The sequence below is a fragment of the Sparassis crispa genome (assembly GCF_003851025.1).
Source record: "Sparassis crispa DNA, contig_000000F, whole genome shotgun sequence".
Lineage (NCBI taxonomy): Eukaryota > Fungi > Basidiomycota > Agaricomycetes > Polyporales > Sparassidaceae > Sparassis > Sparassis crispa.
Genome location: NW_020939747.1, coordinates 3,419,924 through 3,445,252, shown reverse-complemented (window position 1 = coordinate 3,445,252; position 25,329 = coordinate 3,419,924). Strand labels below are relative to the sequence as shown.

General features: G+C 56.8%; 12 protein-coding genes and 2 non-coding genes across 14 annotated transcripts; 6 read left to right on the top strand and 8 right to left on the bottom strand.

The window, feature by feature from the left end:
* Window positions 1-371: 371 nt before the first annotated feature.
* On the bottom strand, window positions 372-2,059 carry SCP_0112890 (Carbohydrate Esterase Family 4 protein; the record flags this gene model as incomplete). The annotated part of the gene is made up of 4 exons (XM_027753514.1): window positions 372-562; window positions 620-898; window positions 953-1,600; window positions 1,663-2,059. 4 exons carry the CDS (start codon window positions 2,057-2,059, stop codon window positions 372-374), a joined length of 1,515 nt encoding a protein of 504 aa, XP_027609315.1.
* Window positions 2,060-2,436: 377 nt separating this feature from the next.
* Window positions 2,437-3,503, bottom strand: SCP_0112880 (hypothetical protein; the record flags this gene model as incomplete). Its single annotated transcript, XM_027753513.1, has 5 exons — window positions 2,437-2,604; window positions 2,664-2,801; window positions 2,860-3,012; window positions 3,083-3,294; window positions 3,362-3,503. The coding sequence occupies 5 exons, from the start codon at window positions 3,501-3,503 to the stop codon at window positions 2,437-2,439; spliced, it is 813 nt and encodes a 270-aa protein (XP_027609314.1).
* Window positions 3,504-4,050: 547 nt separating this feature from the next.
* On the bottom strand, window positions 4,051-6,769 carry SCP_0112870 (Uncharacterized protein; the record flags this gene model as incomplete). Its single annotated transcript, XM_027753512.1, has 15 exons — window positions 4,051-4,352; window positions 4,406-4,472; window positions 4,526-4,621; window positions 4,669-4,835; window positions 4,892-5,103; window positions 5,155-5,273; window positions 5,326-5,454; window positions 5,508-5,794; window positions 5,850-5,883; window positions 5,939-5,990; window positions 6,043-6,068; window positions 6,124-6,398; window positions 6,454-6,537; window positions 6,587-6,687; window positions 6,741-6,769. The coding sequence occupies 15 exons, from the start codon at window positions 6,767-6,769 to the stop codon at window positions 4,051-4,053; spliced, it is 1,980 nt and encodes a 659-aa protein (XP_027609313.1).
* Window positions 6,770-6,885: 116 nt separating this feature from the next.
* SCP_0112860 (U2 small nuclear ribonucleoprotein A') lies at window positions 6,886-7,790 on the top strand (the record flags this gene model as incomplete). The annotated part of the gene is made up of 4 exons (XM_027753511.1): window positions 6,886-6,967; window positions 7,016-7,056; window positions 7,112-7,447; window positions 7,503-7,790. The coding sequence occupies 4 exons, from the start codon at window positions 6,886-6,888 to the stop codon at window positions 7,788-7,790; spliced, it is 747 nt and encodes a 248-aa protein (XP_027609312.1).
* Window positions 7,791-8,008: 218 nt separating this feature from the next.
* Window positions 8,009-8,881, bottom strand: SCP_0112850 (hypothetical protein; the record flags this gene model as incomplete). The annotated part of the gene is made up of 6 exons (XM_027753510.1): window positions 8,009-8,158; window positions 8,218-8,278; window positions 8,347-8,572; window positions 8,624-8,647; window positions 8,706-8,729; window positions 8,785-8,881. 6 exons carry the CDS (start codon window positions 8,879-8,881, stop codon window positions 8,009-8,011), a joined length of 582 nt encoding a protein of 193 aa, XP_027609311.1.
* Window positions 8,882-9,334: 453 nt separating this feature from the next.
* SCP_t0112840 lies at window positions 9,335-9,417 on the bottom strand. Its single transcript is given in 2 exon segments — window positions 9,335-9,370; window positions 9,380-9,417. It is a non-coding gene; the product is annotated as a tRNA-Lys (tRNA).
* Window positions 9,418-9,934: 517 nt separating this feature from the next.
* On the top strand, window positions 9,935-12,763 carry SCP_0112830 (DNA replication licensing factor mcm5; the record flags this gene model as incomplete). The annotated part of the gene is made up of 12 exons (XM_027753509.1): window positions 9,935-10,080; window positions 10,134-10,260; window positions 10,312-10,884; window positions 10,938-11,151; window positions 11,203-11,432; window positions 11,486-11,722; window positions 11,774-11,857; window positions 11,916-12,040; window positions 12,102-12,230; window positions 12,287-12,626; window positions 12,685-12,701; window positions 12,751-12,763. The coding sequence occupies 12 exons, from the start codon at window positions 9,935-9,937 to the stop codon at window positions 12,761-12,763; spliced, it is 2,235 nt and encodes a 744-aa protein (XP_027609310.1).
* A 109-nt stretch (window positions 12,764-12,872) lies between these two features.
* Window positions 12,873-12,945, top strand: SCP_t0112820. The gene has a single exon. It is a non-coding gene; the product is annotated as a tRNA-Thr (tRNA).
* Window positions 12,946-13,040: 95 nt separating this feature from the next.
* Window positions 13,041-14,476, top strand: SCP_0112810 (COP9 signalosome subunit 6; the record flags this gene model as incomplete). The annotated part of the gene is made up of 8 exons (XM_027753508.1): window positions 13,041-13,126; window positions 13,180-13,256; window positions 13,321-13,446; window positions 13,499-13,587; window positions 13,668-13,905; window positions 13,971-14,164; window positions 14,233-14,301; window positions 14,366-14,476. 8 exons carry the CDS (start codon window positions 13,041-13,043, stop codon window positions 14,474-14,476), a joined length of 990 nt encoding a protein of 329 aa, XP_027609309.1.
* Window positions 14,477-15,190: 714 nt separating this feature from the next.
* SCP_0112800 (Glutathione transporter 1) lies at window positions 15,191-18,615 on the bottom strand (the record flags this gene model as incomplete). Its single annotated transcript, XM_027753507.1, has 13 exons — window positions 15,191-15,246; window positions 15,316-15,411; window positions 15,470-15,777; window positions 15,839-15,989; window positions 16,044-16,149; window positions 16,199-16,267; window positions 16,324-16,428; window positions 16,477-16,845; window positions 16,899-17,140; window positions 17,198-17,718; window positions 17,770-17,916; window positions 17,969-18,048; window positions 18,103-18,615. The coding sequence occupies 13 exons, from the start codon at window positions 18,613-18,615 to the stop codon at window positions 15,191-15,193; spliced, it is 2,763 nt and encodes a 920-aa protein (XP_027609308.1).
* Window positions 18,616-18,769: 154 nt separating this feature from the next.
* SCP_0112790 (hypothetical protein) lies at window positions 18,770-19,345 on the top strand (the record flags this gene model as incomplete). Its single annotated transcript, XM_027753506.1, has 3 exons — window positions 18,770-19,077; window positions 19,127-19,183; window positions 19,240-19,345. 3 exons carry the CDS (start codon window positions 18,770-18,772, stop codon window positions 19,343-19,345), a joined length of 471 nt encoding a protein of 156 aa, XP_027609307.1.
* A 1,451-nt stretch (window positions 19,346-20,796) lies between these two features.
* Window positions 20,797-21,908, bottom strand: SCP_0112780 (hypothetical protein; the record flags this gene model as incomplete). The annotated part of the gene is made up of 7 exons (XM_027753505.1): window positions 20,797-20,926; window positions 20,988-21,085; window positions 21,159-21,404; window positions 21,460-21,523; window positions 21,602-21,686; window positions 21,759-21,823; window positions 21,874-21,908. The coding sequence occupies 7 exons, from the start codon at window positions 21,906-21,908 to the stop codon at window positions 20,797-20,799; spliced, it is 723 nt and encodes a 240-aa protein (XP_027609306.1).
* A 217-nt stretch (window positions 21,909-22,125) lies between these two features.
* On the top strand, window positions 22,126-23,233 carry SCP_0112770 (rRNA-processing protein; the record flags this gene model as incomplete). Its single annotated transcript, XM_027753504.1, has 5 exons — window positions 22,126-22,213; window positions 22,266-22,355; window positions 22,412-22,555; window positions 22,615-22,769; window positions 22,844-23,233. The coding sequence occupies 5 exons, from the start codon at window positions 22,126-22,128 to the stop codon at window positions 23,231-23,233; spliced, it is 867 nt and encodes a 288-aa protein (XP_027609305.1).
* A 194-nt stretch (window positions 23,234-23,427) lies between these two features.
* On the bottom strand, window positions 23,428-25,015 carry SCP_0112760 (Polyubiquitin; the record flags this gene model as incomplete). Its single annotated transcript, XM_027753503.1, has 5 exons — window positions 23,428-23,453; window positions 23,506-24,189; window positions 24,242-24,469; window positions 24,521-24,852; window positions 24,912-25,015. The coding sequence occupies 5 exons, from the start codon at window positions 25,013-25,015 to the stop codon at window positions 23,428-23,430; spliced, it is 1,374 nt and encodes a 457-aa protein (XP_027609304.1).
* Between the last annotated feature and the right edge of the window lie 314 nt (window positions 25,016-25,329).

Genomic DNA, 25,329 nt, shown 5'->3' with positions numbered 1-25,329 from the left:
CTTCTCTACTGCGAGGCCGAAGAGGATATGTAATTAAATGGCGTTAAGGTTCGTGACTCAGCCAAGCAGTCCAACGACACTCTAAAGTAGGGGTAGGTGAGATTCACCACAAGAACTGGAAGGGATAAAGGGCAATGCGTGGTATCAGTGTCCAGACGGTAAGGCAGGATCGGGGATGCATAGGGAAGAAATGAAGCGCGCGCACGAGATACGACATGACAGGGCGAGGACACGAGACATTAACAAAGACAAGAGTGCGACGAGTGCGGGTTGCGACGACAGATGTTACAAGATCCGCACGACTTTGATCAACAGTAATCAGGCGTCCGAGGCTGCCAGTCTGTATCCTGTCAGAGCGGGAGCCAAGGACATCATAGCAGAACTGCGCCGATGCCCGCGAGCAAGCTGACGAGCGACATGCCCACGACGGAGTAGTGCGCCATCGAACTCGTGGCACCGTTGGTATTTGACGCGCCCGACGCGCCTTGGCCACTCTTGCTGGAACCACCGGAGGACGTAGACTGCGCAGCAGCTGTTCCGGAGTACGAGCTAGTACCATACGCTGTACAAACAAGTTAGCGAATATGTCAAGATACTACCCTGAATATAAATTACACACAGCTAACGTAGATTGGGTTAGATGCGTTGTTGTTTGTCTCGAGATAGACGTCCGACAAGGTCCTACCCAAACACTCATGGATCGGGGTGATGTTGAGCTGGGGCTGGTGAGCAAGAGCATCCGGCAGGATGTAGCCGGTGGACATATCGACGGTTTGCTGGAAGAGATCGTGCTCGAGCACGATGAAACCGGTGTCAAGCTGGCTGACGTTGCCCATGATGTTGTTCCAGTTGTCAAGCACTTGCCAAGGAGTGACAAGACCAGCGGGCAAATCCCAATCTGATAACGATAACTTTATAAGTCCTAGAAAAAAATAACGACGAATATACGAACCATTAGTGTCGAACGTGAAGTGGTTAGACTGTCCGACGTTCACACCAGTCCAGATAATGGTTTCCAAGTTCAGGGCTTTAGCAATAGCCCGAACACGGTTATCGACATCAGCATACGGAGGTCTCCAGCACAACGGGGTAACTCCGATGATTGCCTTGATGATTGCTTTCGCCCAACCCAACTCCGCGACAACTTGCTCGGTTGTCAACGTAGTCATGTACGGGTGACTCCAAGTGTGAACGCAAAGCTGGTGCCCCGACATGTACTCGGTCTGCAGCGTTACCGGGTACTCTATGACGCGGGAACCGATGACGAAGAAAGTAGTGCGAAGATTAACCATTTCGAGATACTGCAAGAGACCGGGGGTATACGGGCCAGGACCGTCATCGTGGGTGAGACCCCAGTTGAACTTGGTAGGGCAGGTGGTAATGTCGGTGGTGGTGGTGCATCCACCGCACGTCCACCAACAACGATCCGCCTCGCCAAGGATGGCAGAGTTGTTGCCGCAACCGCCAGGGTTGGTTGGGGACAAATCGGGGATGGGAATACCCGAGTTCATGACTTCCGACAACCACTGCTGTACCTGCGGAGAATCGGTCGGGGGGGTCTTGTCCAGGGCCGGGTATTGGCTTGGCACTATGAGAGCCGCTGAAATTTACGTGTAAGCGGGGGAGAACTAAGATAACACGGCAAATTGGGGAGTTACGAACCGTTGGGAAGGGGGGGAGCGTTAGAGATAAGGGAGTTGGTAGCGGCCGGTGCGAAGGTGGAAAAGAGAGGCGCGGTGGGCCAAGAGCTCATGCTGTAAGTGATATCGGAGAGAGGAACAGCGGTAGGGTTCTCGGAGGCCATGGAGAAGCTGAGGGTGGTCGCGCCGCTGACAAAACGACTCGATACGGTGCCAGAGGCGGAGCTTGCCACGGCGCCAGACCCAGAGCTAGAGGGCGCGGGCGCTGACGTGACTGAAGAGCCGGACGACGCGACAGGTAAGGCGGACGAGGCGGCGGCGACGGGAGCAGCCTGGCGGGGGTGATGGCGGACGACATTGACGCCATGGGCAGAGACCACGACGGGGATGGCGAGCGCGGAAAGGACAGCGAACTTCATGATTTGAGTCGTGTAGACTGTGGGTGCAAAGGAGTGCGAGGGTTTTAAAACCGAGGACAACGGCGAGGGCGTCGACGGGGAAAAAGACAGAGCAGAGGAAGAAAGGACTCGAACCGGTTAAGAACAACTCACGCTGCTGCACGACAGGCCAGACAAAACCCTGCCCTCGGCTCCGCTCGGCACATCCAAACACCCGCAAACTCAGCTCTAACCGCCCAGACGCCTGGCAGGCTGCACTATGTTTGCTCGCCAGTCCCTGCCCGTCTATATTCGTCCCCCGCTATCTTTGGCACACCACTCGTATTTTTATCCCTTCACGCCGTAGAGCATATGTCCAGTACACGCCAGAACTACACCTCGAGCGAACACTAGCCCCCTCACGCGTGCTTCGGCTTCTTCACCCGCGGCTTCTCCAGGTCAATCTCCTCCTCGTCCTCCTCCTCTTCCTCATCTTCCTCGTCAGTGTCCAGCTCGTCCCCCCCAGCCTGCCCCAGGAAGTACTCGATCGCCTCCGGGAAGATGTCATTCGCAATCAAGACTCCGATCTAAACATGCACAAGTCAGCAACCATGGGGCTCTATTCGCGTGCCGCGCTCCAACTCACATCGAACGGATCATCCCCATACACGAACAGGTTGAATAAGCTGCCCCCCTCGGACGGCATGTCGTCGTCGGCCTCCTTCACCCGCGGATACAGCTTCACAAGGTTCTTCGACTCGTCTTTCCATTTAATTTCAGTAGCCTGTAGCCGGCCCCCTTTGTGAGCACTCTATATGCATCATTCCGATCGGAGCGCATACCTGCGGCTGCACGTCACGCTCCCATGAGAACTCCAGCATCGTCGCCGTGATGCCATCTTCGTCCGGCTTATCGCCCTCGGCGGCAGGTGGTACCTCGTACTTGTACTCCTTTTTAAGCACCGCGTTCGAAAAGAACGGGTTTTCCTTGAAATACTATACAAAGCAAAACGCACAGACGCCACGGTCATTCATAAGAACTACGCGGGAGAGCACCAGCACTCACGAACTCGAGCGTGAAGCACCGCGACTCGGCCGGGTTCCGCACGAGCCAGAGATCCTCGAGGTAGCTCAGCGCCACCTGGTCCGAGTTGTGCTGTGCGTGCAGTGCGAACATGCCGTGGTTCATGAGCGCAACAGCCCAGAACTTGGAGATCGCCTTCACGACCTCGCGGCGTTTTTCATACACGGGCAGCAGCTTCTCCTGTGCGCGCCGCTCTGCCCATTAAACGCATCAGCATTTTTGTGAGGGGAAGGGAGGGAAACGGAAAACGGCACGACGCACCGAGCGCTAGCTCTATGCGCGCAATGTCTTTCTGGACCTCCTGCAGCTTCGCCGCATCCGCGTCGCCCAGGTCCACATCTCCGAGGGGGTTTTTTTCCGCCTCCGCCCCGGGGGACGAGCGCTTCACACCTTTGCTGCTCATTTGTGCGCACGTACGGATACAAGCCTAGTAGTAGTAGTTCACAGGGGTGCAAGAGAAAAGATAACGTCAAAAATGTGGCGCAGAGCGAGGGTGTGTGAGCGACCAGTTGCAGCGCGTCGAGCACAACAACACGGTGCAAATTTGGCAAAACGCTCAGACTCCGCTGTGGCGCGGAATTATCGCTTGCCCTCCCGACACCCCCGATAGAGACTCCGTCCCTGTCGCCGTCGACTACAGTACACCTGCACAGCCTGCTGGAGCTCCGGCGTGAGGCACCATCATGCCGCGCGTGCCTACTGAGCGCTGAGCGCCGGAAAATATTCGTTCCAATGGAGCCGTCTGCGCGGCGTGATAAACGAAGCGCCCGCGCGGCGGTGGTGATCATGCGCTCGCGGCCACCTGCCATCCACGAAGAATAGGAAAATGGATATCCATCAATATACGGGAGGACGTAAAAACATATATATTGCAGTGAGCAGAACCGAAAGACCCTTCGCCCATCCCGCGGTAGAAAGTCCATAGCAGTCCCGAGGCGAGCGAAAGCGAATCAGTCCAGCCGTTCCTTCGTCCCCATCTCGATCTCCTCGAGCTTGCTCCGCGCGCGGCGGCCGGCCTCTGACATGACCTTCGCGCGCTGACCCCCCTTCAGTCTACGCACGTCGAGCGCTGGGATACCAAAGCCTTTACCGCGGTGACCAGAGCGGTAGCCCGGCCCCTCGTAGAAAATAATTCCCGTGAGCGGGTTCAGGCGCGGCCAGTTGACGTAGTCGATACCGTGCGCGAACACGAACACCAGCGAGAGCGCGAGGATGGTGAACCATAGGCAGTAGTAGTAGAATAGCGAATAGTCTGAGCCCGGGTCAGCGGCGCGCACGTGTGCGGGACTGGGTGCGCGGACTTACCAGAGGTGCGCGGGAGAGTGAGCCCAGCGACTATCATAAACAGCGAGAAGAAGAGCGCGTATGGGACCTATATGTGGTCAGGAACGGACCCAGCCTTAGACGAACAAGACGGTGACCTACCGCACGGATAACGAGGGGTCTGTAATCCCTCACAAGTGTCGACGGAATCCATGCTCTCTGGGGAACCCAAGCTCCCGTCATCAGGTCAAACGCATCCTGCAAATTATGTCAGCAAATTTTATGAGGGGAACCGACACTCCCACCTGCCGCGCGCCGTCGAAGAAGTTATTCTTCAGATATCGCATGACGGAGTTGTACCCATCCTCGAGCAATCCCGCTCGCGTGCGTTTCCCAGTGCGGGTAAAGTCGGTCTTCAACGCGCCAGTCCCGCTGTACGCTATCGAGATCATATTCGCATGATCGGTCCACACTGGCCCAGCGAGTGAGCACGCTGGCTGTCAACAATCACGAAAAAAGGAAACCTACTCTCTCGCAAATCCTTCATGACATCGTCGTAGTTGTCTATTGAGTCGCTTTCCTTCAGGATGTCTACAGCGACTAATTGGCGGTTGAGCATCCACTTGGCCACAGCAGCTTGCGCGACGTTCGTACGGTCGAGGTTGTCCAGGCAATTCGTGCGAACGGTGCCCCTCTGCATCTTCACTGGCTCAGCCTTCGACGCGTCGAGGTGGAAATACCTAGGAGACGGTCAGCTGAGGCTTCCTTAGTCCGGGAAAGTGATAGCCTACCCATATTTCATTAGGTCTTCCTTGAGGCTGTCGATGAGCACACTAATACGGTCCCAGCTCATGTGCTTGCATTCGTGGTGGAAGTCGAAGTACTCATATCTGACACCGGGTAGGTTGAGCTGCGAGTAAGTCAGTACATGCAGCAGTAATTCGGGTGAAGGATATTCCTACTTCGTTCACGTAACGTTCGAATGCCTCTTTCACCGGATGCTCGTGTCCTTTCTGGTTCAGTAAGTTCACGAGGCTCTGGTCGCCATAGTTCTTGAGCAACTGATCCAAGTGCTTGCGCGTAGCGGCGACCTAATATACGCATGAGCCATGAAAGCAACACGGCAGGGATGTGCAAATCGCACCGTGTCATCCAGACACATGATCTGTACGTCGGGCTTGTACCGCAAGGTATTGACCTCCGCCCAGAACAGTGGCACGCTGCCGCGGAGCTGCACAAAGCTGAGCTGCACGCTCGTATCGTCGGTCCCGACCAGCAGCATCTGCTCCGTTTCAATGAAGTTCGCGACATTTCCGTCGTGGTCGATCCCTCGCCGGAAGTATCGCGTTCCCGCCCTGTAGCGAGATCGCCGGCTGATGAGGCAGATGCGGAAGTGCTGACCATAGAGACGCTCTGCACGACTGTCAAACGCTGCGGGCCGAGACTGTTAATGGAGGATATAATTGCGAGCGTGAGAGAAGCGTACTTCCGTACATGACTGGGAGGATGTATGGACTGAGCTGCACGGGAGCTACGTGAGGAATAACGTAGAGAATACGGCGGAGAGCGACCTACGTTCTGATCCGCGTTTGCCTCAGTCGCATCTATGAATCTCGAATGGAGGAACCTAACTCGGAGATGAGTGAGCTGCCTTACATACCCCACTCCATTCCACGCACTTATTCCAGAAGAATCTATCATCCGCCTGGCCCAACAATAAATATTACGGCAAACTGCACGAATTGTTATCAGGGACTGACCACTTCCCAGAGCGGCCCGTCGGCGTCTTTCTGTAACGACGCCCATTGCGCTTGCAGTCTCCGGGTAAGGTCCCATCCATAACTAAAGAAGAATGAGCCGTTGGTGAGGTGCGACCGTACGAGGGCCAGAAGATGCGCTTCCACTCTGTTTGGTGGAGATACAACAGAGACATCCGGGTTCAAAGGGAGGATATCATAGTCAGTGGCGCGGTATATATTCTGGCTCATGAGACGTCCTCGGAGTTCACGCCCAGTTATAATAATGATGTATTCAGCTGTTACGCAGGGCAATTAAAGGAGTCTGTAGACGGTCCTGCGGAGCACACTCACACATGGCCAAGGAGATCATTCCGTATATTCCATATATTGTCTTCCCAGAGCGTTCAGCGATAGCGGGTAGGGGCATGTTTAGCGCTGCATATAATGGATGAGCCTCAAACACCACGCTGAGGAGAGAACTCACGATTGAGAACAATATCCCCCGAATTCCGGTAAATTGTCAAGGAGCGCGCGCCGACGGGTTCAACTGGAACGAAAATGTATGCCTCCTTGCCATCGGTGTACCTAGAGAATTCATCAGCATTGCACGTCGCATAGGAACGGCACTGGCAGCTCACAGGTTGAGCCGTTGGTAGAGGGGCTTCATGATGACAATGGGCGTCGAGTGCAAGCGGAAACCGCGCAGGAAAGGCGCGTCACGAACTCGCGACTGAGAAGCACGCGGATCCAACGCTGAGGTTGTTCAAGTTCCTCTCACCCGCGATGGTGAAGCTCACACCAGAGCTCATTCAGTCGGTCCCTTCCTCACTCAATCCCCTCAAAGAGAGACAGCTCGACCTACGAGGTGCGTCCTGTCCCATCCCACTCACAGCACTTACAAACCTGCTCACAGGCTACAAAATCCCGGCCATCGAAAATCTTGGTATAACCAAGGTATTTGTCGCTTCTGCTGCAGCCCGTTCTATTGCTCATATACACGCTACTCCAGGACCAGCACGATGCTATAGATTTCACTGACAACTCAATCACCGTCCTTGGGAACATTCCTCTTCTCCGCCGACTACGAACGCTCTTCTTCGCTAATAACCGAATAGCCTCCATCTCGCCCTCCTTGCACCTTTCTGTGCCGAACCTTACAACGCTAGTCCTCACGAACAATAGCATCACAGAGCTCGGCGATCTCGAGCCTCTCAAGGATGTGAAGGGTCTGCAATATCTCTCGCTGCTGGGGAACCCCGTGCGCGAGAGGAAATGGTATCGCGAGTGGCTTGCATGGCGAATACCAGGGCTGAGAGTTCTTGATTTCCAGAGAATCCGCGACAAGGTGCGCGGTTCGTTCTTCCTGTACCGTCCCCCTTCGCTCAGATCGTCGCATGTAGGAGCGCCATGCCGCAAAAAGCCTCTTCCTCACGGCGGACAACCTGCCAACGCAGCTCGCGACAACACTGTCGACTACAGTCACGACACACGCTACAAAAGCGCCCGTCACCACGGACGAACCACGCCCGGTCGTCACGCCCGGCAAGGCAGGCCGGCTGATGTCCAAGGAGGAAGCGGACAAGGTCAAGGAGGCGATCGCGCGAGCGACGTCTGTGGAGGAGATCAGGAGGTTAGAGCGAAGTCTCAAAGAAGGCTTCTTGCCGAGCATGGAGACTGTCGGCGCATGACACTGTACGAGAATGTATTTCCTAGCAATCTCATTTAATTTCTTGTCGCCCTCAAATCAGATCGCTAGAATATTCGGTGAACGTGATCATTCAGCTACAAGTACAGAGAAACAACGGAGACGTAGATTCATAGTGCTGCGGACTTGTCCACTTGATGATTCAATACCAAAATGCGGGGCTTGAGCGCCGACCTCTGCGGGATCCTCCAACTTTCCTCGTTAGAGGTTGAACGCCGCTATCCCCACGCCGGCGTTTCCTATCCATAAACCATGGAACAACAATGAAATGACGGCACAGAGATTGAGCAGGGAGCTCGCGCCGTGAAGGGCAGAGAACTGCTTGTTCACGGTCTTCATGCTATCAGATACCTGTAGGAGGAGCGAAATCTTCAGCAACTGAACTAATGCAAGGACTTGATCATGAGTACCCCAGATTCGTCGTAACCCTTGCTCTCCTCCTTCTCCAGCTTATGACGCTTGAACATCACGCTACCGGAAGGAACATACGCGCCTCTCAAAGCGTGTCGAATGCGCGGAGACGGCATGTGGATACTCACCGGCTAGTCATCGGCCCAACGACGAAGTAGTTACCCGCCTGGAGGAGTACGACAGCCGCGAGCGTGTACGCCTGAGCGACATCCGCCACCTTGGGATCATCCCAGTGGATAAGCACAGCGGGATGGCCGTATGCCCAAAGGCCCAACAGCGCGGATGCGAGTAGGATGCTAATCACGAAGTACACGGGGAACGTGCGGTGCTGAAGCGTCCCGAACTGGTGTCTCGCTACTAATGGTTTAAACATTGTCAACTTTGGCGACTGAACGATGCACATACGCAGCGTTTTCAATGCAATTACTCCTGTTCGACCGTTCGCGATAATGAACAAGGGTTTCATTACGAAAGTTAAAATTCTCACCTCCCAAGAATGAGACCCATATCGCTGTACAGGACTTAAGTGCATCATGCACAGAAACGTAGGAGAACTAAAGACATACACATTCCGCATAGCCAGGCATATCCTAACAAATAAACACCAGAGGGATTGATCAGCTTGAGCAGAGAAGAGGTAGACAGGAGATCAGGGTGAGTCATGATGGAAGAAAAAATAGCAAGGGGATCGTAGAGGCTGAACAAAGGGTTCTGAATCCACTTGGGAAATCTAGTACAGAGATGAGAAATTATCTGCACACACGTGGAGGCGGAACTGGATCATTACTGCTAAAGCGCTAATGAACAATGACGGCGACCAGCCTCTCCTTCTTCCGCCTGCGTTACAGCGATTTGCTGACGATTTGCTTGCATTTCTTCCGCCGCAGAATCCGGAACTTCATGCTAAGCATCTCGTTCCGCTCCAGCTACTCATGCAGTACTCATCTGGGGTTGCATTTATCCACTTTTTCTCCGCGTAGAATGAATGAACCAAGAAGATAATACATTCTTCCATACCTTGTCTGGCCACACATGTACATACAGCACAATTCGGAAGGCATTGTGCTGGCTGACATGAAACATGGGGCTAATATTGGGGAAGCAAAATACAACTCTAGCCCACCGCGAGGGTCGAACTCGCAGCCTTCAGATCAACCCGCCTAAGAGTCTGACGCTCTATCCGATTGAGCTAGGCGGGCTACGCAGTCAACTCTGACTCTATCCATAATTATCATAGGACAGTAGTGTGGACGCGAGCAGCCCTGCCCTCAAGTAACGCGTCGCGTCTAAGCGCGTTTCATTTCACTCTTCCTTCTAACTTCCCTGGAGTATACATCCTCCTCGTCTGGAATTGCCTACTCAGGAACTTCGGATCGTGTATACGCTGAATATCAGTAACTTGGATTCCAGTGAGTAATTTCGCAGCACAGGGAGACTTGTCCTGGTGGAGAGGGACGCGGAGGTCGAGCAGCGAAGACCAACTCAGAAGGCGCTGATTGCGTGTCAACGAAGTTCCCATAGCAATTTCAGAGCTCCTTCAGCTCCATGGATAAAGAACTTTGTTGGTTGAGTGCTTCATAGCCCCCCGGTAGTGGCCTGCTCGCAAGGGCTTGATTCCACTATCGCTCTCTTCCTTGGAAATCGTGTCATGTTCTCATCCACATGGCATACAGAGCTCATATCTGACGAGTCTTCCAGTACAACATTGCACACATCATGTCGGGCTTTGACGCTGACCGTGTCTACTCTGTCTCCGTGCATGACCTCCCCAATGCTTCCTCTCCCGATACACCCTCACACACCGAAAAGCTCCTACTCGACTTTCTTCTCCAGTACCGCATCGGAGGCGAGTTCATCTACAGGTACGCGTCGCGCTTCTATTCTCCTCATGCTGTGATACTATTTTACCGCTCAGGGACAAATTGCGCGCGAACCTGTTGCTGAAGCAATACCAACTCGAGGTCGACCTTCGTCACATCGGACTGTACAATGATGAGCTCGCCCACGACATCCAGGAGAAACCAGGAGAGATTCTCCCTCTAGTGAGTCTCCACATATACACTTTTTATTACGTTTCCTATCCTATGAAACAGTTTGAAACGGCCGCTGCACGTGCTGCCCGCACCATCCTCTTCCCCGTCGCAGGCAGCAGCACCGAAGCTGCCGCCCAATCTATCCCTAACATCCAGATCCTGATTAAGTCCGGGCTCAACCTGCAGCAATTTCGCGACCTCGCCGCGAACACGATGAACAAGATGGTGCGCATCCCGGGCATCGTCATCTCCGCGTCCGTGCTCTCCTCGCGCGCGACGAAACTGCACCTCCAATGCCGCGCCTGCCGCTCCACGAAAATTATCTTCCCAGCCAGCGGCCTCGGCGGGATCGGCAGTGGGTCTGACAGAGGCCTCCCGCGCGTGTGCGACGCTCCCGAGATTGAGAATCAGAAGAAGGATTGCCCGCTCGACCCATACCTCATCATCCACTCCAAATCGACATTCTCCGACCACCAGATACTCAAGCTGCAGGAGGCCCCAGATATGGTCCCCGTCGGAGAGCTCCCGAGGCATATGCTGTTGTCTGCAGACAGGTACCTCACAGGGCAGGTAGTCCCTGGCTCGAGAGTAATCGCCACGGGCATCTACTCGACCTACAATTCGGCGAAGAATGTAAGTGGCGGGTTCGTCCGCTTCGTAGTTCCTTCATCTCATATTTGCCGTAGAAATCAGCTGGCACAGCTGCTCTGCGGAATCCATATCTTCGGCTCGTCCACCTCGAAGTTTCTTCACCGTCCGCCGGTGGCTCGGGCGGGTCAAATCCATTCGGCCTGCAATTTACGCCAGAGGAAGAGGAAGAGTTTGGCGAGATGGCGCGCAGCGAAGGCTTCTATGAGCGATTCGCAAAGAGCGTCGCGCCCAGTATTTTCGGCAGTCTTGGTGAATACCGCCGTCGACGTCTTTGTCATCACGTATTCATAATGTTCACAGACATCAAGAAGGCTATAACGTGTCTACTCTTTGGAGGCTCGAAGAAAGTGCTGCCCGACGGGATGCGGCTTCGAGGCGACATCAACGTGCTTCTTCTCGGCGACCCCGGTACCGCGAAGAGTCAGCTGCTCAAGTTCGTAGAGAAGGTTGCCCCCATCGCCGTGTATACCTCTGGCAAGGGTTCTAGCGCGGCGGGTCTCACAGCTTCCGTCCAGCGCGACTCAGTATCGGTGCGAGCTTTGCATTATCCATCTCATACCTTAGCTCACGCAGGCGCGTCCAGCGCGAGTTCTACCTCGAGGGCGGCGCGATGGTGCTCGCGGACACTGGTGTGGTCTGTATCGACGAGTTCGACAAGATGCGCGACGAGGACCGCGTTGCGATACACGAGGCGATGGAACAGCAGACGATCTCTATCGCGAAGGCCGGCATTACGACTGTGTTGAATTCGCGAACAAGCGTCCTCGCCGCCGCAAACCCTGTGTGGGGGCGTTACGACGAGGGCCGTAGTCCCGGAGAGGTGAGAGCGGTTGATCTGAGAGCAGTGCCAGTGACCTGACGGAGTATATAGAATATTGACTTTCAGACGACTATCTTGTCCCGATTTGACATGATTTTCATTATCAAGGACGAGCATAACGAACAACGCGACCGAGTACGTTTCCAGCATATCTCGCTGGCCGATCTGTATGGCTAACAACTGGTTGCCGTAGATGATCGCGAAACACGTCATGAACATCCATATGAATAGGCCAAATGAGAATGCAGACGAGAACGGTGAGGCCGTCGGCGAGATCGACATCGACAAGATGAAGCGGTTCATTGCATACTGCAAAGCGTGCGCGCTCTCCCAGAAACACCACCGCAAATAATGGCATTCTGACAACATTTATGTTCAGGAAATGTGCACCGCGGCTGTCGGCGGAGGCACAGGAGATGCTAAGCAGTCACTTCGTCTCTTTGCGCAAGCAAGTCCAGCAAATAGAGCAGGACAATGATGAACGGAGCTCAATTCCAATAACCATACGGTTCGTGCCCGTGAAGGCATAATCATGAATTGCACTAATAACAGACATCTACCCAGACAACTGGAAGCTATCATCCGAATCTCGGAGTCCCTAGCAAAGCTCACACTGACACCAGTGGTGCAGAGCCACCACGTCGAGGAGGCAATACGTCTGTTTAAGTCGTCGACAATGGACGCGGTATCTGCGGGCAGTGCGGACGGGCTGTCGCGCGGGGAGCTGAACGAGGAGATGGGGCGGATAGAGAAGGAGGTGCGGCGGCGGCTGCCGATCGGGTGGAGCACGAGTTACCAGAGCCTGGTGCGGGAGTTCGTAACGCAGCAGGGGTACTCGAGTCATGCGCTGGAGCGGACTCTGTTTGTCTTGGAGAAGAGAGAGATCATCAGGTTCTCAGGGCAGGTGAGTGTAAATTTCTCTTTCGCGCGAGATTTGTTCGCCGACTTGCTGTGTTCTATAGAACAAGGTGGTGCATAGGTGAGTGTACTTCTTTGATTTTTGCCGGTGTCTCTAACACTGTCGATAGGGTGGGCGTATAACCTACTTAATTTCGTTATCGATATCGTGTTAGGTTGTGTTGAAGTAGCGTAGTGCATGCGAGCGTGTGTTCGAAGCACACTATAATAACCAGAATACTTGATAAATGAGTCCCGTTTAGCTCAGTTGGTAGAGCGCGTCACTAGTAATGACGAGGTCAGTCGTTCGAGTCGGCTAATGGGAATAATCGTCCGTTCCAGCTGCTTTTGCCGCCTGGTTGGGCGTTCTCAATGGTGCTGGCAAAGAGACGCACGACGTCTGCATTGCAAACCACCAGCGATGAGCTCAAGTACTAGTGCCATGGACACAGACGATCTTCCCGTTGTCCTCCCATCCACTACGACATCCGGCCTCTCTCTTGCGCTGTATGTCCATTGCCCTATATTTATGGAAGTTACGGGCTGACTGCTTCCTTCAGCCACCCTCTCCCTATCCTCAACATCTCTGAACACCTCACCCGCCGCAAGCTCCAAACGAAGTCTAACGAGCCGTTCGGTATGTACTCCCTACATACCCCTCATCAAGTATCCCCGCGTCGCTCACGCTGGCGCAAGCGCAGTCCTCGGCGCGCTCCTGGGCACACAGAATGGCCGTGAGGTCGAAATCGTGAACACCTTCGAGCTCGCTGTCGAAAACGACGGCATCACCGTCGATCAGGGCTTCTTCGTCGCCCGCAGAGAACAATGTACGCCGTCTCTCCCGTCCCGCGATACCTGTACCCGCTGATTCGCGCACAGACAAGCAGGTCTTCCCCTCCCTCGAGTTCATCGGGTGGTACACCGTCGCCACGCGGCCCACGCCACAGCACATCGCGCTGCACGAGCAGGTGAGCACCTTGCCTTTCTTCCTCCCGCGTGCCACGGCCCTCGCCGTCCGCGCGCTTATCGATACTGATCCCGTGCACAGTTCACCGCCTACAGCTCGACGCCGCTCCTGCTGATCCTGCAGCCGTCGACCGTGTTCGCGGCGTCCGCGGACCTCACAGCACAGCCGCTCCCGCTCAAGGCGTACGAGCCGACGGTCGAGATCCGCAACCGCACCTCGCGCTCCGTCTTCGTCGAGGCGCCGTTCACCGTCGAGACCGGCGAGGCGGAGCGCATCGCCGTCGACTGGACCGCCAAAGGCGGCGAGGGCGGCACCAGCCGTGCGTTTCCCCTTTCCCCTCCTCTTTCTTATTGGTCCCTGTGCGCTGACGCTACGCGCTCGCAGTGGAGTCGCACCTGCACGCGCAGCGCGCGGCGGTGAAGATGCTCAACGACCGCATCGTGCTGCTCGTCAAGTACGTCGCGGACGCGATCGCGGGCGCGGCGGTCACGGACCACGCGGCGCTCCGCGCGCTCTCCGCGCTCGTCGCCTCGCTCCCCGCGAGCGCAAGCAGGGGCTTCCGCGAGGAGTTCGACACCGTGCGTGCTCCCTCTTTCCCTCTTTTCCTCCCCCGCGCGCCTCGCTCACTCGTTTCGCGGGCACGCAGGAGTACGAGGACGTGCAGCTGACGGCGTACCTCGCCACGCTCACAAAATCCGCGAGCATCCTCAACGACGTGCGTCCGCCCTGTTCCCGTCTTTCTGTATCCGTACCGTGTTGACGCGCTCTCTCCCATCCAGTTCGTCGACAAGCACATCGTGCTGACCGCCTCGCGCGAGGAGCGCGGGCCCACGGGGCCGCGGCGCCGCGGCGTGATGGGGCGCCAGCCCGACTGGGACCGCTTCCACTAGCCCGCCTCGCCCATTACAGCAGATGAGGACGGGAAGGACGACACCCCCACGAACGTTTCTGCCCGACGTTGTTTGTGCTCTCCGTTGTCCCGCATACACACATACACATGTATTTTTTTGCCGCACCGCAATTCCAGCTGTTCTGTCTCTTTGACATATAAATGCAGAGTTCATCATCATCATAGTCTTTAGAACGTCCACACGCGCACACGGCGGCAGACCGCAAGCTAATTCCGAGTTCCGCCTGATTAAGATCCATTTCTCCAACACGTACGTACGTATAATGCACCAGCACTTCTCAAAGCACAGCATCGGCGACAACACAAACTAGATCCAACGAACCGGGGGAAAAACCCCACGAATGCAGGGGGAGAACGAACGAACGAAAACGAACGAACGAAGGGGGAGCGTGTAAGCCCGAGGAGCCTCCAAAAAGCACGGCCGAAACCAAAAAAAAACACACGAGACTTGTACGAGCGGATATCCGAACGAAACACCTGTTACACGGGCGGGGCTGTGCTGCGCTGCGCCGGGGTAGGTAGGACTCTGGCCTGAGTCTGGGTTGGTGGGTTGGTATAGGAATGCGCGGAGTGAGGAGCAAGGAGCAAGGAGTGGGAGGGAGCAGTAATACACGATGACATAGATACCGAATACCAATATATGCAGCAACAAGGCGAGATGGGAAGGGAACGAGCACCAGGGGGGGCGCCAAGGCTATGAGAGCCCTCCTGGCGGGACCGCGTACAGTGGCGGTTCCCGGTAGTCCGCGGCTGCAACGGCTCGTCAACAAGTGTGCCGAAAGACGGATACGCGCGAGAGAGAGAGAGACAGAGACGCACTGCGTTGCCAGACGGAGTTCCCCCACCACTTGAGCGCGATGCCGTTCTTCGGGAGCTGCAGCGTAAAGAACAAGACGAGCAAACAAATGACCGTCCCTATCCAACAAACACACTCAGCATCAGCATCGGCGCGCCCACCGCGCGAGACACTCACCGCTATCGAGCGCCGCACTCGTAACATAGTTGAACTTGCTCCACCACAAGAAATTGCGCTTGCGGATGACGTACTGGAAGATGAACCCGACGGCGAACCACGACGAGTAGTTGATCCCCGTCGACGGCGGGATGTTCGCGATCGCGTTCACGATCATCGGCGTGTTCACCATGCGCGTCCACGAGCGCGGGTACCGCCGCTGCCAGACCCACAGCGGGATCGGCAGCACCGCGCCGATCGCGACCGCGTACAGCAGCGGGTGGTACATCGACGACGCGCCAAACTGCCGACTCGGGCCTATCAGGCCCCTGCAGCGCACCATCGTCAGCCCGGGGGTACAATCGCGCATACCTGGGGAGAGAGACGCACCAGAGGATCGACGCGGAGAAGAACACGCTCGCGTACGGACACGTCAGCTGGTCCCTCTGGTTCGGCGTGCAGATCTCGGGGACGCTCTTGAACATCCACGTCTGCACGCCGACTTGGATGAACCCTGTCAGCAACGTCCCCACCAATTGCACTGCACGCACGGACGTCAGTACAGCGCACAACGTACCGCGGCTGGGGGACGTACCGATAAAGGACGCTCGTGGCGGCACCTTGATGTAGTGCCCGAGCTTGAGGTCCTGAACGAAGCGCGAGCCCTCGGCGAGCGTCTGCAGAGCATACGCCTTGAAGATCTGCAGGCGCTGTGAGCGGCGGGAGCAGCTCGTGCAGAACGAGACGCACCATATTCGCAACAGGTTGGCCTGGGAGAGCCACTCCCGGGATCACCTGGACGACCAAATTAATCGTAATCTACGGGAGACGAATCAATGCACAAGTAAAGAACAGCACACGCGAGAACTACGCACCACTTGGCCCGTCACAGCAAAGACGTATCCCGAGGGCACGATATACAGCGAGGGGATGAGCACCGCGAGGATGAGGAACCAGAACGGCACGCCCGTATGCCATACCTGCACCACCGTCAGCACCGTGCCAGAGCACAAAACGCAACAACGCACCTCGTTCGCGATGAGCGCGAGCGAAAAGCAGGAGAGGAACACGAGCGCATACCACCAGTCGGGGACCTCGGGATACGCACGCATGAGCTTCGCATGGATGTCGTCCTTCTCTACACGGGAGCGCTTGATGCCGCGCAGGATCGTCGGTGCGTGGTAGAGTATCGTATGCACGACCGCACACGACGAGAGGGCAAACGCGGTCAGGTACGCGATCGCGTATGTCGCGGGAAGGTACAACCGCGAGTAATTGTCGTAGAGCGTCTCGTTGAACTGGTTGTTCGCATCCAGCACCCGCGTCACGTTGTACAGGTGCCCGTGCCGGTCGTACAGATTCGAACTCATCAGCGGAAAGTACGCTAGGTCCCATGTCTGCGAGAACATTCCATCAGCGGATGAGCGGGATCTGGGATGGCGGGACTTACGTTCGTGTAGTACAGGATCGGGGTGATGATCCAGTACATGAGCACGAACCCGCCGAATATCTGCGTCTGCGCCCACCAGGGCACCATGAGGGGGCTGCCATTCCAGCTGATTTGGGTCCAGTCGAACGTGATGACGCTCACACCGAGCCCAGAGCTGATGCCAAAGACCTGGTTCACTGGGATGTTGTTGGGGGCGATCCAACATATCCAGTTGAATACTGAGAGCGCGGTGAACAAGTACCCTGTTGTGCATGCGTCAGAGATGGCAAAGTGGCCAAATGATGAGCTATAGTACGCACCCGGGAGAAAGAAGAAAAAGAAAGCGCCGATGAGAATGTACACCAAAAACCTGAACCTGGTGACCCCTCCCCGGCCGTCGTCCTCCTCGGCATGCAGCGTGTTCAGCAGCGTACAGGTGATCAGGTTCGACGGCCAGATCATGCTCGCGGGCCATACCAAGAACCGCCTGCAGAGCCCGGAGAGCCCAAAGCCGGTCAACTGGGTGGAGATGATGAGCAGGACGGTGAACCAGTAATCGAGCCTGCGGCCGTAGTCCTGGTCGGAGACGATGGTCGCGAGGATGGAGTAGGGGGCTCCGATGGCGACGTTGGCCATCATGTACACGAGGGCGTGCTCCTTGATATTCCATGGCCCAGGGTTGAGGGAGAACTCGAGGCGGCCGAGGAAGCGCGGGAGGCGGTAGGTGGTGATGGGGAGGAGATAGGCACAGAGCTTGCCGAGCGGGTGGGTGACGAGGACGACGAGGCTGGGGGTAAGCGAGGGGGACGGGGCGCGCATGTAGAAGAACATGTTGGCGCCGCTGGGGTGGACGGATCAGGAGCGAGGGGAGGGCACGCGGAGAGATACGCACCCAGCGATGAAGGTGAGCAGCAGGCCCAGGAACCACATGCGGATGGTCATGACGGGCATATCGGGATCGTCGATATTGGAGACGGAAGCGCGTACCTCTGGGTACGGGCTATCTTCCTCGTCGTAGTCTTCTAAATCCACCTCCATTCTGCGGGCAGGAAATGGAGCGAGGACGAGGGACAAGGGGCGATGGGACTCACTTTATGGACCCCTCGCGACTGTCGACATCTAGGATGCTGGTGGTATAGCTTGTGGAGGCGGGGGTTGGGGGGAGCTTGCGCTGGGAGGACAGCTCTTGAATGCTCTCTCTGCCCGGAGGCAAGGAGACGCGCACCTCTCTAGAGCTGATGGCGGAGCTGACGCCAGAGAGCGTGCCGGTGCCGGTGGCAGAGTTGGTGGCAGGAGCGCTAGCGGGGAGACTGGGTGGTGGCTGGAGACGCTGGAGTCTGTATGCGTCGCCATCATGGGACTGAGACTGGGACTCGGTGGAGGGGGGAGAGTCGACGGGGGGCGGGCTGAGGGGATACGGATGGCGGGGGTATAGAGTAGAGGGACCTGGTATGGGGCCTGCGTGGGCTCTGTCGTGAAAGTCGAAGGCAGGGGGCGGGTATGCGACGGGGGGAGAGGGAAAGTAGGAGGCGGGGTCGGCGGTGGACGGGGGCCCAAAGGCGAAGACGTCCTCTGCCTCGGACTCGTCCTCGTCCTCTTCGATCGTGTACTCCTGCGAGTCCGTGTACTGCGGCCCGTAGCCTGGCGTCGCGAGCCCTGGCGTCGCCGGGAGCCGGGACGTGGACGGGCGGTGCGATGCGGTGGACGGGCGGGCAGAGGACGGCGGGCGACGAGGCATGGCACGGCGGGAGAGGAGGAGGAGGAGGATGGAGGGGAGAGGGAAAAGGCTCGAGCTCGAGTCTCTCTCCCAGGCACATCATCTCGTTCCTGACCTCCGATTCCCTTTCCCGGCACCCTTCCTTCCCTTTCCCGGCCATTTCCTTCTCCCCGCCATGGCCTCCGACCTGCCTCCCTTCTACGTCCTCCAGGCGTCCGGCCCCGCCCTCGTGCACCCGGCCGTCGAGTACCACTACGCGGACGACGACCCGCGCGCGCTCCTGCCCCGCCGGCCCGGCGAGCAGCTCCTCGTCCTCGACTACCGCCCGCCCTCCGCCGCGCCCCCGTCCGCCCAGAGCCTCTCCCCACTCCTCGCCGTCACCGCCCTCCGTGTCATCCCCGCCCCCGGCGCCGCCCTCGCCGACGACGCCCGCAACCCCAACCTGTACATCATCCACACCACTTCTCCCGACGACGACCACAGGTCCGTCTCCCTCTTCCCTCCCCCACCCGCGACTCACTCCTCGCAGCAGAGCAGACGACGACGAGGACCCGTCCCCGCAGGCCGTCCTCGCCCGCTTCAAACAAAGGTCCGCCCATCACCCCTCTTCGCGCGTCTCCACTAATCGCGCTCCCCAACGTTTAGAAACGCCGTCCTCCGTCGCGCCCTCGACTACTCCGACGCCTCCATCCATCCCAAACCGCTCTCCGCCGCGCCCCCATGTCTCTCTCCGCCTCCCCACTCCCGCTGACGACCCCCCGCGCTCCTGATACGGCCGCGCGAGGGCATCGATCGTATTCACCATTAGCACCCGATCGCGAACTGCGCGCATACTCTGTAATTACCGTACCCTCCGTCTTGATCGCGCGCGTGGCGTAGGAACGTCGGCAGTACAACAATATTTCTGAATACACCACTAGTTAACTCACCTAACGCTACAGACGACAAGAACCTCTTACACTGTACAGGTGCACGCAGTGTGCGGGAGAAACGCAAAGGCCATTCGAATGTGGGCCGACCTTATATACGCGCTGCTTGGATCGCCCTCTGATAGGCTCGTTCCCAAAGAACACACCGATGACGCAGGCGGGATACGAAGCCAAGTTCGAATCATCAATCCGGCAAGTCAGTTGCTCGATAAGGCAAGCACGGTGACGTAGAGTCAGCCAAGGACTCTTCCGGCACTTGCAGGCCTCTGGTTCGAGCAGAAGTCATGTCGCGCGACCAAATATAAGTATATGTACACGGATTTCCGCCTACTCCTCCAACTTCGAATGCAGATATCTCCTCAGTGGCTGGGCCGTTTTTCTTAATTCTTGCCGTCTTGGACTCTCCTCGTTAGCGCACAGGGCATGCTACCAAGAAACACACATATTCGGTCAATCCAATACTCGCTCTTCTGGTGAGCTCAGAACCGACTTCCCGTGCGGCAGACAGTCCAAGTGCTGAAGGAGTTGCTCTGAAGACTGAGAGGACTACTTAGTATCGTAGAGAGCGCATGGTATACAATTTGAAGATGAGCCTGTCCTGATTCTCCGACCTGTGGCATCCAATTTGTGATCACAGTGCTGGGACTCCCTTGCCAGACGGTCATAAACGCTCCCCCGTTTGTATCTTTCATTTTATTTTGATATCCAGATGGTTTTAACTTTTAAACAAGTGATGGAAGGCACTCGGGATGGTGGGAGACATGCTGCAGCCGATATGATACTCAGGCCCTTGCATCTTCAGAACTGTCATCCTTCATTCGTGATGTACACACAAGCACTATATGTATTCTACACACATATTACACCAATATATCTGGCCCAGTATCATGAATTCTGTAACCCTGTAGTATGCCCGGGCCCCATACAGACCAAGACATTCCAATATGTTAACGCAGATCTTCTTGTACCACAAATGCGTATCCCTACCCTGCCTATCACATCCAATCGGATGACAAACTCACTTCTGAGAGCAGCAAACGGATATAGTGGAGGAAGGAGATTTTTTCAGTATGCGCGATAACAAGGTGAGACAAGACTCAAGAAAAACGGCCCTGTCGCTGAAGGGATATCTGCGTTCAAAATTGGAGGTCGTCGATGCAGAAATTTGTGGTATTTGGCCGCGCGACGTGACTTCTGAAATCACCAATATCCCGTTAGTTGCAACACTACATAATACGTACAACGACTCCACTTCTACCACAGCACACCCCGCCTACCGCCGCCGATGCACATTCTTCCCTCCACGCCCCCTCGCGCCAGTGGACGCCCCCTTCGCGGCGCCCGACGCCGCGGCCTTCGCGCTCGCATTCGCCTCGTCGCCCGCACTGAGCAGCTCCGAGATCCTAATCGCAACCCTCAGCCATCACGCCGCACAAAACAAAAGATTGGTGAGCAGCAACGCACCCCGTCCTGATATCGCCGCTCTGGATCGAGCTCTGGATGCTATTAATCCGCGCCTGCCGCCCCTGGATCTCCTGCAGCGTCTCCGGGTCCATATTCTTCTGCAGCACCCGCTCAGCACCCCAATTCACAGCAACACCGCGAACGGACAACGGGGGGAGGAAGGGTGCTCACCATCAGATACGGCATGAGCAGCATCAGCGCGCCCCCGCCGACCGAGAGCAGCATCATCGGGTTCTGGAACATCCCTAGTAAGTTGAACGCCTCCGGCGGCACGAAGTAGTCGTGGCGCGCGCGCGGTGTCAGCAGCGGCGGGTACGGGAACTGCACCGCCGCCGCCGGGTCCAGCGGCGTCCCGGGCGTGTACGGCCGCACCTCCGGCGCGGCGGAGCTGTCGTTCGCCGGTACGTCGATGCGGAGCTGCGGGTGCGTGAGCGACCCCCGTGGAGAGAGAGGGAAGCGGGGCGGAGCGTACCTGGTCGAAGGCGTGGTCGTGGGCGAGCACGGAGAGGATGTACGTACCTGCGGGGACGTCCGGGCTGCGATGTCCGACGAACGAACGCATGGATCCTGTGAGTACGAGAACTTAAACGCAAGGAGCGCGGTACGGTACGTACATCGTGAACCCGCCGTCGCGCGTCACGCCTCCGCGCAGCCGCCCGTGGTCGAGCACGACGCTCGCCTGGCCCAGTTCGCCAAGACCTGCAAAATACACGAGCATCGAATGCAGCGCGTCAGCAAAGAACGCAGTACAGCGGGAGAGGATGGGCGTACTGCTGCAGACATCATTCCATAGAATGCGTCCCTTCAGGTCGAACGCGAGCGCTGTGCAGCAAGAACTTGACGTCGGTGTCAATGGCGCGCACGATGAATGAATGAAGGCGTTTACCTGGCCAAGGCGAGCAGGGCGACGGGCACCTTCATGGTAGTACCTTCTTGGGTGTAGAACAAGAGTGTATATAGAGGAAGACGTGGTGGATGGTGAAGACGCTGATAACACGACCATACATACAATCTTCCTCTCGATCAAAAACGATCTCGCGCGTCGCGCACTCTGTTCTTCAGCTCCTCGGATTCTGAATATCTGCATCGCTCGAGAGCATACACACATCTCTCCTTTAAGCTTACAGCGAGAGTGAAAATGCGCATCAAACGAGCGAAAGCCTACCGCAAGCTCATGTCCCTCTATTCGACGTCCTTCGGCTTCAGAGAGCCCTACCAAGTCCTCGGTGCGCCCCCTTCTCACCCGCCAGCAGCAGCCGCCCACTAACCCCCCGCCAGTCGACGCCGAAATCTGCAAAGCCGCGATCCTCCAAAACCTCGCCCTCGCGACCCAGCTCGGCGCCGTCCTCCAGGGCACCGTGAAGCCCAGTGAGCCCCCCTCCGCTTTTGTTGTTCTGCCACGCTAACCACCCCGCGAAGCGCAGTGATCACGCAGTGCTGCATCCACGAGCTCTACCTCCAGGGCAAGCCGCAGCAGCCCGCAGTCGACCTCGCCAAGACCTTCGAGCGCCGTCGGTGCAACCACCGCGAGCCGCTCGCAAGCGACACCTGCCTCGCCAGCGTCGTCGGTGCGCCCCGGCCCCTCCCTTCGTCCCGTTACCGCTGCTGCTGCTGACCCGCCGCGCAGGCGAGACGAACAAGCACCGATACGTCGTCGCAACGCAGTCGCAGGCCCTCCGCGCCGCCCTCCGCGCCGTCCCCGCCGTCCCGCTCGTGCACTTCAACCGCTCCGTCATGATCCTCGAGCCCCCCAGCACCGCCACGCTCGCCGCCAAGCGATCGGTGCGTCTCCCCCCCTTCACGCCCTTCTCTTCACTTTTATGCCATTCCTGGCCCCCCGCTGATGCCAAGTGCAGGTCGAAGAAGAGGCTCTCCACCCATCCGCACCCGAGCTCGCCGCCCTGCCCACGTCGTTAAAAGACGACGCCGACGCCGACACCGAGCCCGTGCGCAAGAAGAGGAAGGGGCCAAAGGGCCCGAACCCGCTGAGCGTGAAGAAGAAGAAGGCGAAGCCCGACGCTGCTGCCCCGAAGCAGATGCCAGCGGCGAGGGAGGAGGCGGAGGAGGCGGGCGAGAAGCGGAAACATGTGGATGAGGACGCCGACGAGATTGTTGGCGCTGCAGAGCTGCCTGCGGTGGATGGTGCGGGGCACAAGAGAAAACGGCGGCGGAAGACGAATGCTCGTACCACTGAAGTTCCTGCAGGAACTGTAGCAACCCGTACCCCCATAATCTCAACAGCCTGACTGTATTTGCGTTGACTGTCGTCAGAACTTCATGTGCTACATGCTTCATGTCATTTTCTTTGGTTGGGAAGTTCACCCTCATACACATGGGCTCGCACAAGATCCATAACCCGACGCGTGTATAAACGCTATGAAATGAGCGCTAATCTACAACATACGAATGATAGTACAGCCATGCACGAGACGCAGACACCTCAGAGGCCGCCACGCAGACGAAGAACTGCAGCGATGGGTGAGTCAACAATCCAGATAGTGGAAGGACACAAACGTACCAAGGTGAAGGGTAGACTCCTTCTGGATGTTGTAATCCGAGAGCGTCCTACCGTCTTCCAACTGCTTCCCAGCGAAGATCAGGCGCTGCTGGTCGGGCGGAATGCCCTCCTTGTCCTGAATCTTCGCCTTGACGTTGTCGATCGTGTCCGACGATTCAACCTCCAACGTGATTGTCTTGCCGGTAAGCGTCTTCACGAAGATCTGCATACCACCGCGCAGACGGAGGACGAGGTGGAGGGTCGACTCCTTCTGAATGTTATAATCAGAAAGAGTGCGCCCATCCTCCAACTGCTTGCCCGCGAAGATGAGACGCTGCTGGTCTGGAGGGATACCCTCCTTGTCCTGGATCTTCGCCTTCACGTTGTCGATGGTGTCGGAGGACTCGACCTCAAGAGTGATAGTCTTGCCAGTAAGCGTCTTCACGAATATCTGCATGCCGCCGCGGAGACGAAGGACGAGGTGAAGAGTGGACTCCTTCTGGATGTTATAATCAGAAAGAGTGCGCCCATCCTCCAGCTGCTTGCCGGCAAAGATGAGACGCTGCTGGTCTGGAGGGATACCCTCCTTGTCCTGGATCTTCGCCTTCACATTGTCAATGGTGTCGGAAGACTCGACCTCAAGAGTAATAGTTTTGCCGGTCAAGGTCTTGACGAAGATTTGCATTCCGCCACGGAGACGAAGGACTGACAAAATTATTAGTTCAAATCCAAATTCTCACACAGTGATGGTGCTCACCAAGGTGAAGCGTAGATTCCTTCTGAATGTTGTAGTCCGACAACGTACGCCCATCCTCAAGCTGCTTACCAGCGAAGATGAGGCGCTGCTGGTCTGGGGGAATACCCTCCTTATCCTGGATCTTTGCCTTCACGTTGTCGATGGTATCCGAAGACTCGACCTCTAGGGTAATAGTCTTGCCCGTCAGGGTCTTCACAAAGATCTGCATACCACCACGCAGACGTAGAACTGCATAACAGGTCAGTGACTGAGACTAAGACAGATCGTTGGGATACATACCCAAGTGAAGGGTAGACTCCTTCTGGATGTTGTAGTCGGAGAGAGTACGACCATCCTCGAGCTGCTTGCCAGCGAAGATCAACCGCTGTTGGTCGGGAGGAATTCCCTCCTTATCCTGGATCTTCGCCTTGACGTTATCGATGGTATCGGACGACTCCACCTCGAGGGTGATCGTCTTGCCCGTCAGGGTCTTGACGAAGATCTGCATACCGCCACGAAGACGGAGGACAAGATGGAGGGTCGACTCCTTCTGGATGTTGTAATCCGAGAGGGTGCGACCGTCTTCGAGCTGCTTGCCAGCGAAGATCAGGCGCTGCTGGTCGGGGGGTATGCTGCGGACACGTCTGTCAGCCGGATCGTCCCATCGGCTGAAAATCTAAGAGCAACTCACCCCTCCTTATCCTGAATCTTGGCCTTTACATTGTCGATGGTGTCGGACGACTCAACCTCAAGTGTAATGGTCTTGCCGGTGAGGGTCTTTACGAAAATCTGCATGATAGGAGAGTGGTTGGTGGGCGGTCGATGTGTGGTTAGAGATGAAGAGATGGAGATAGCAAGACAGGGCAGTGTGCCAGCCTATATATGGACGGGGTAGCGGAGATTGAAAGCTGAGTCAGTAGTGCCACATGGGCGCCAAACGCGCCCGTCGCGAAGCGCCTGGATTCTGCTCGAACTTGAAGGTGCGATCAAAACACCTCCCATTCGCCAGCTGCAACTCTCGAACCTGCTCGGCTTCTCACATTCAGACAAAGGCGAGCGCTGTGGACTGACAGTAGCTGTGAAGGTAGAATACAGATATGCACAACAAA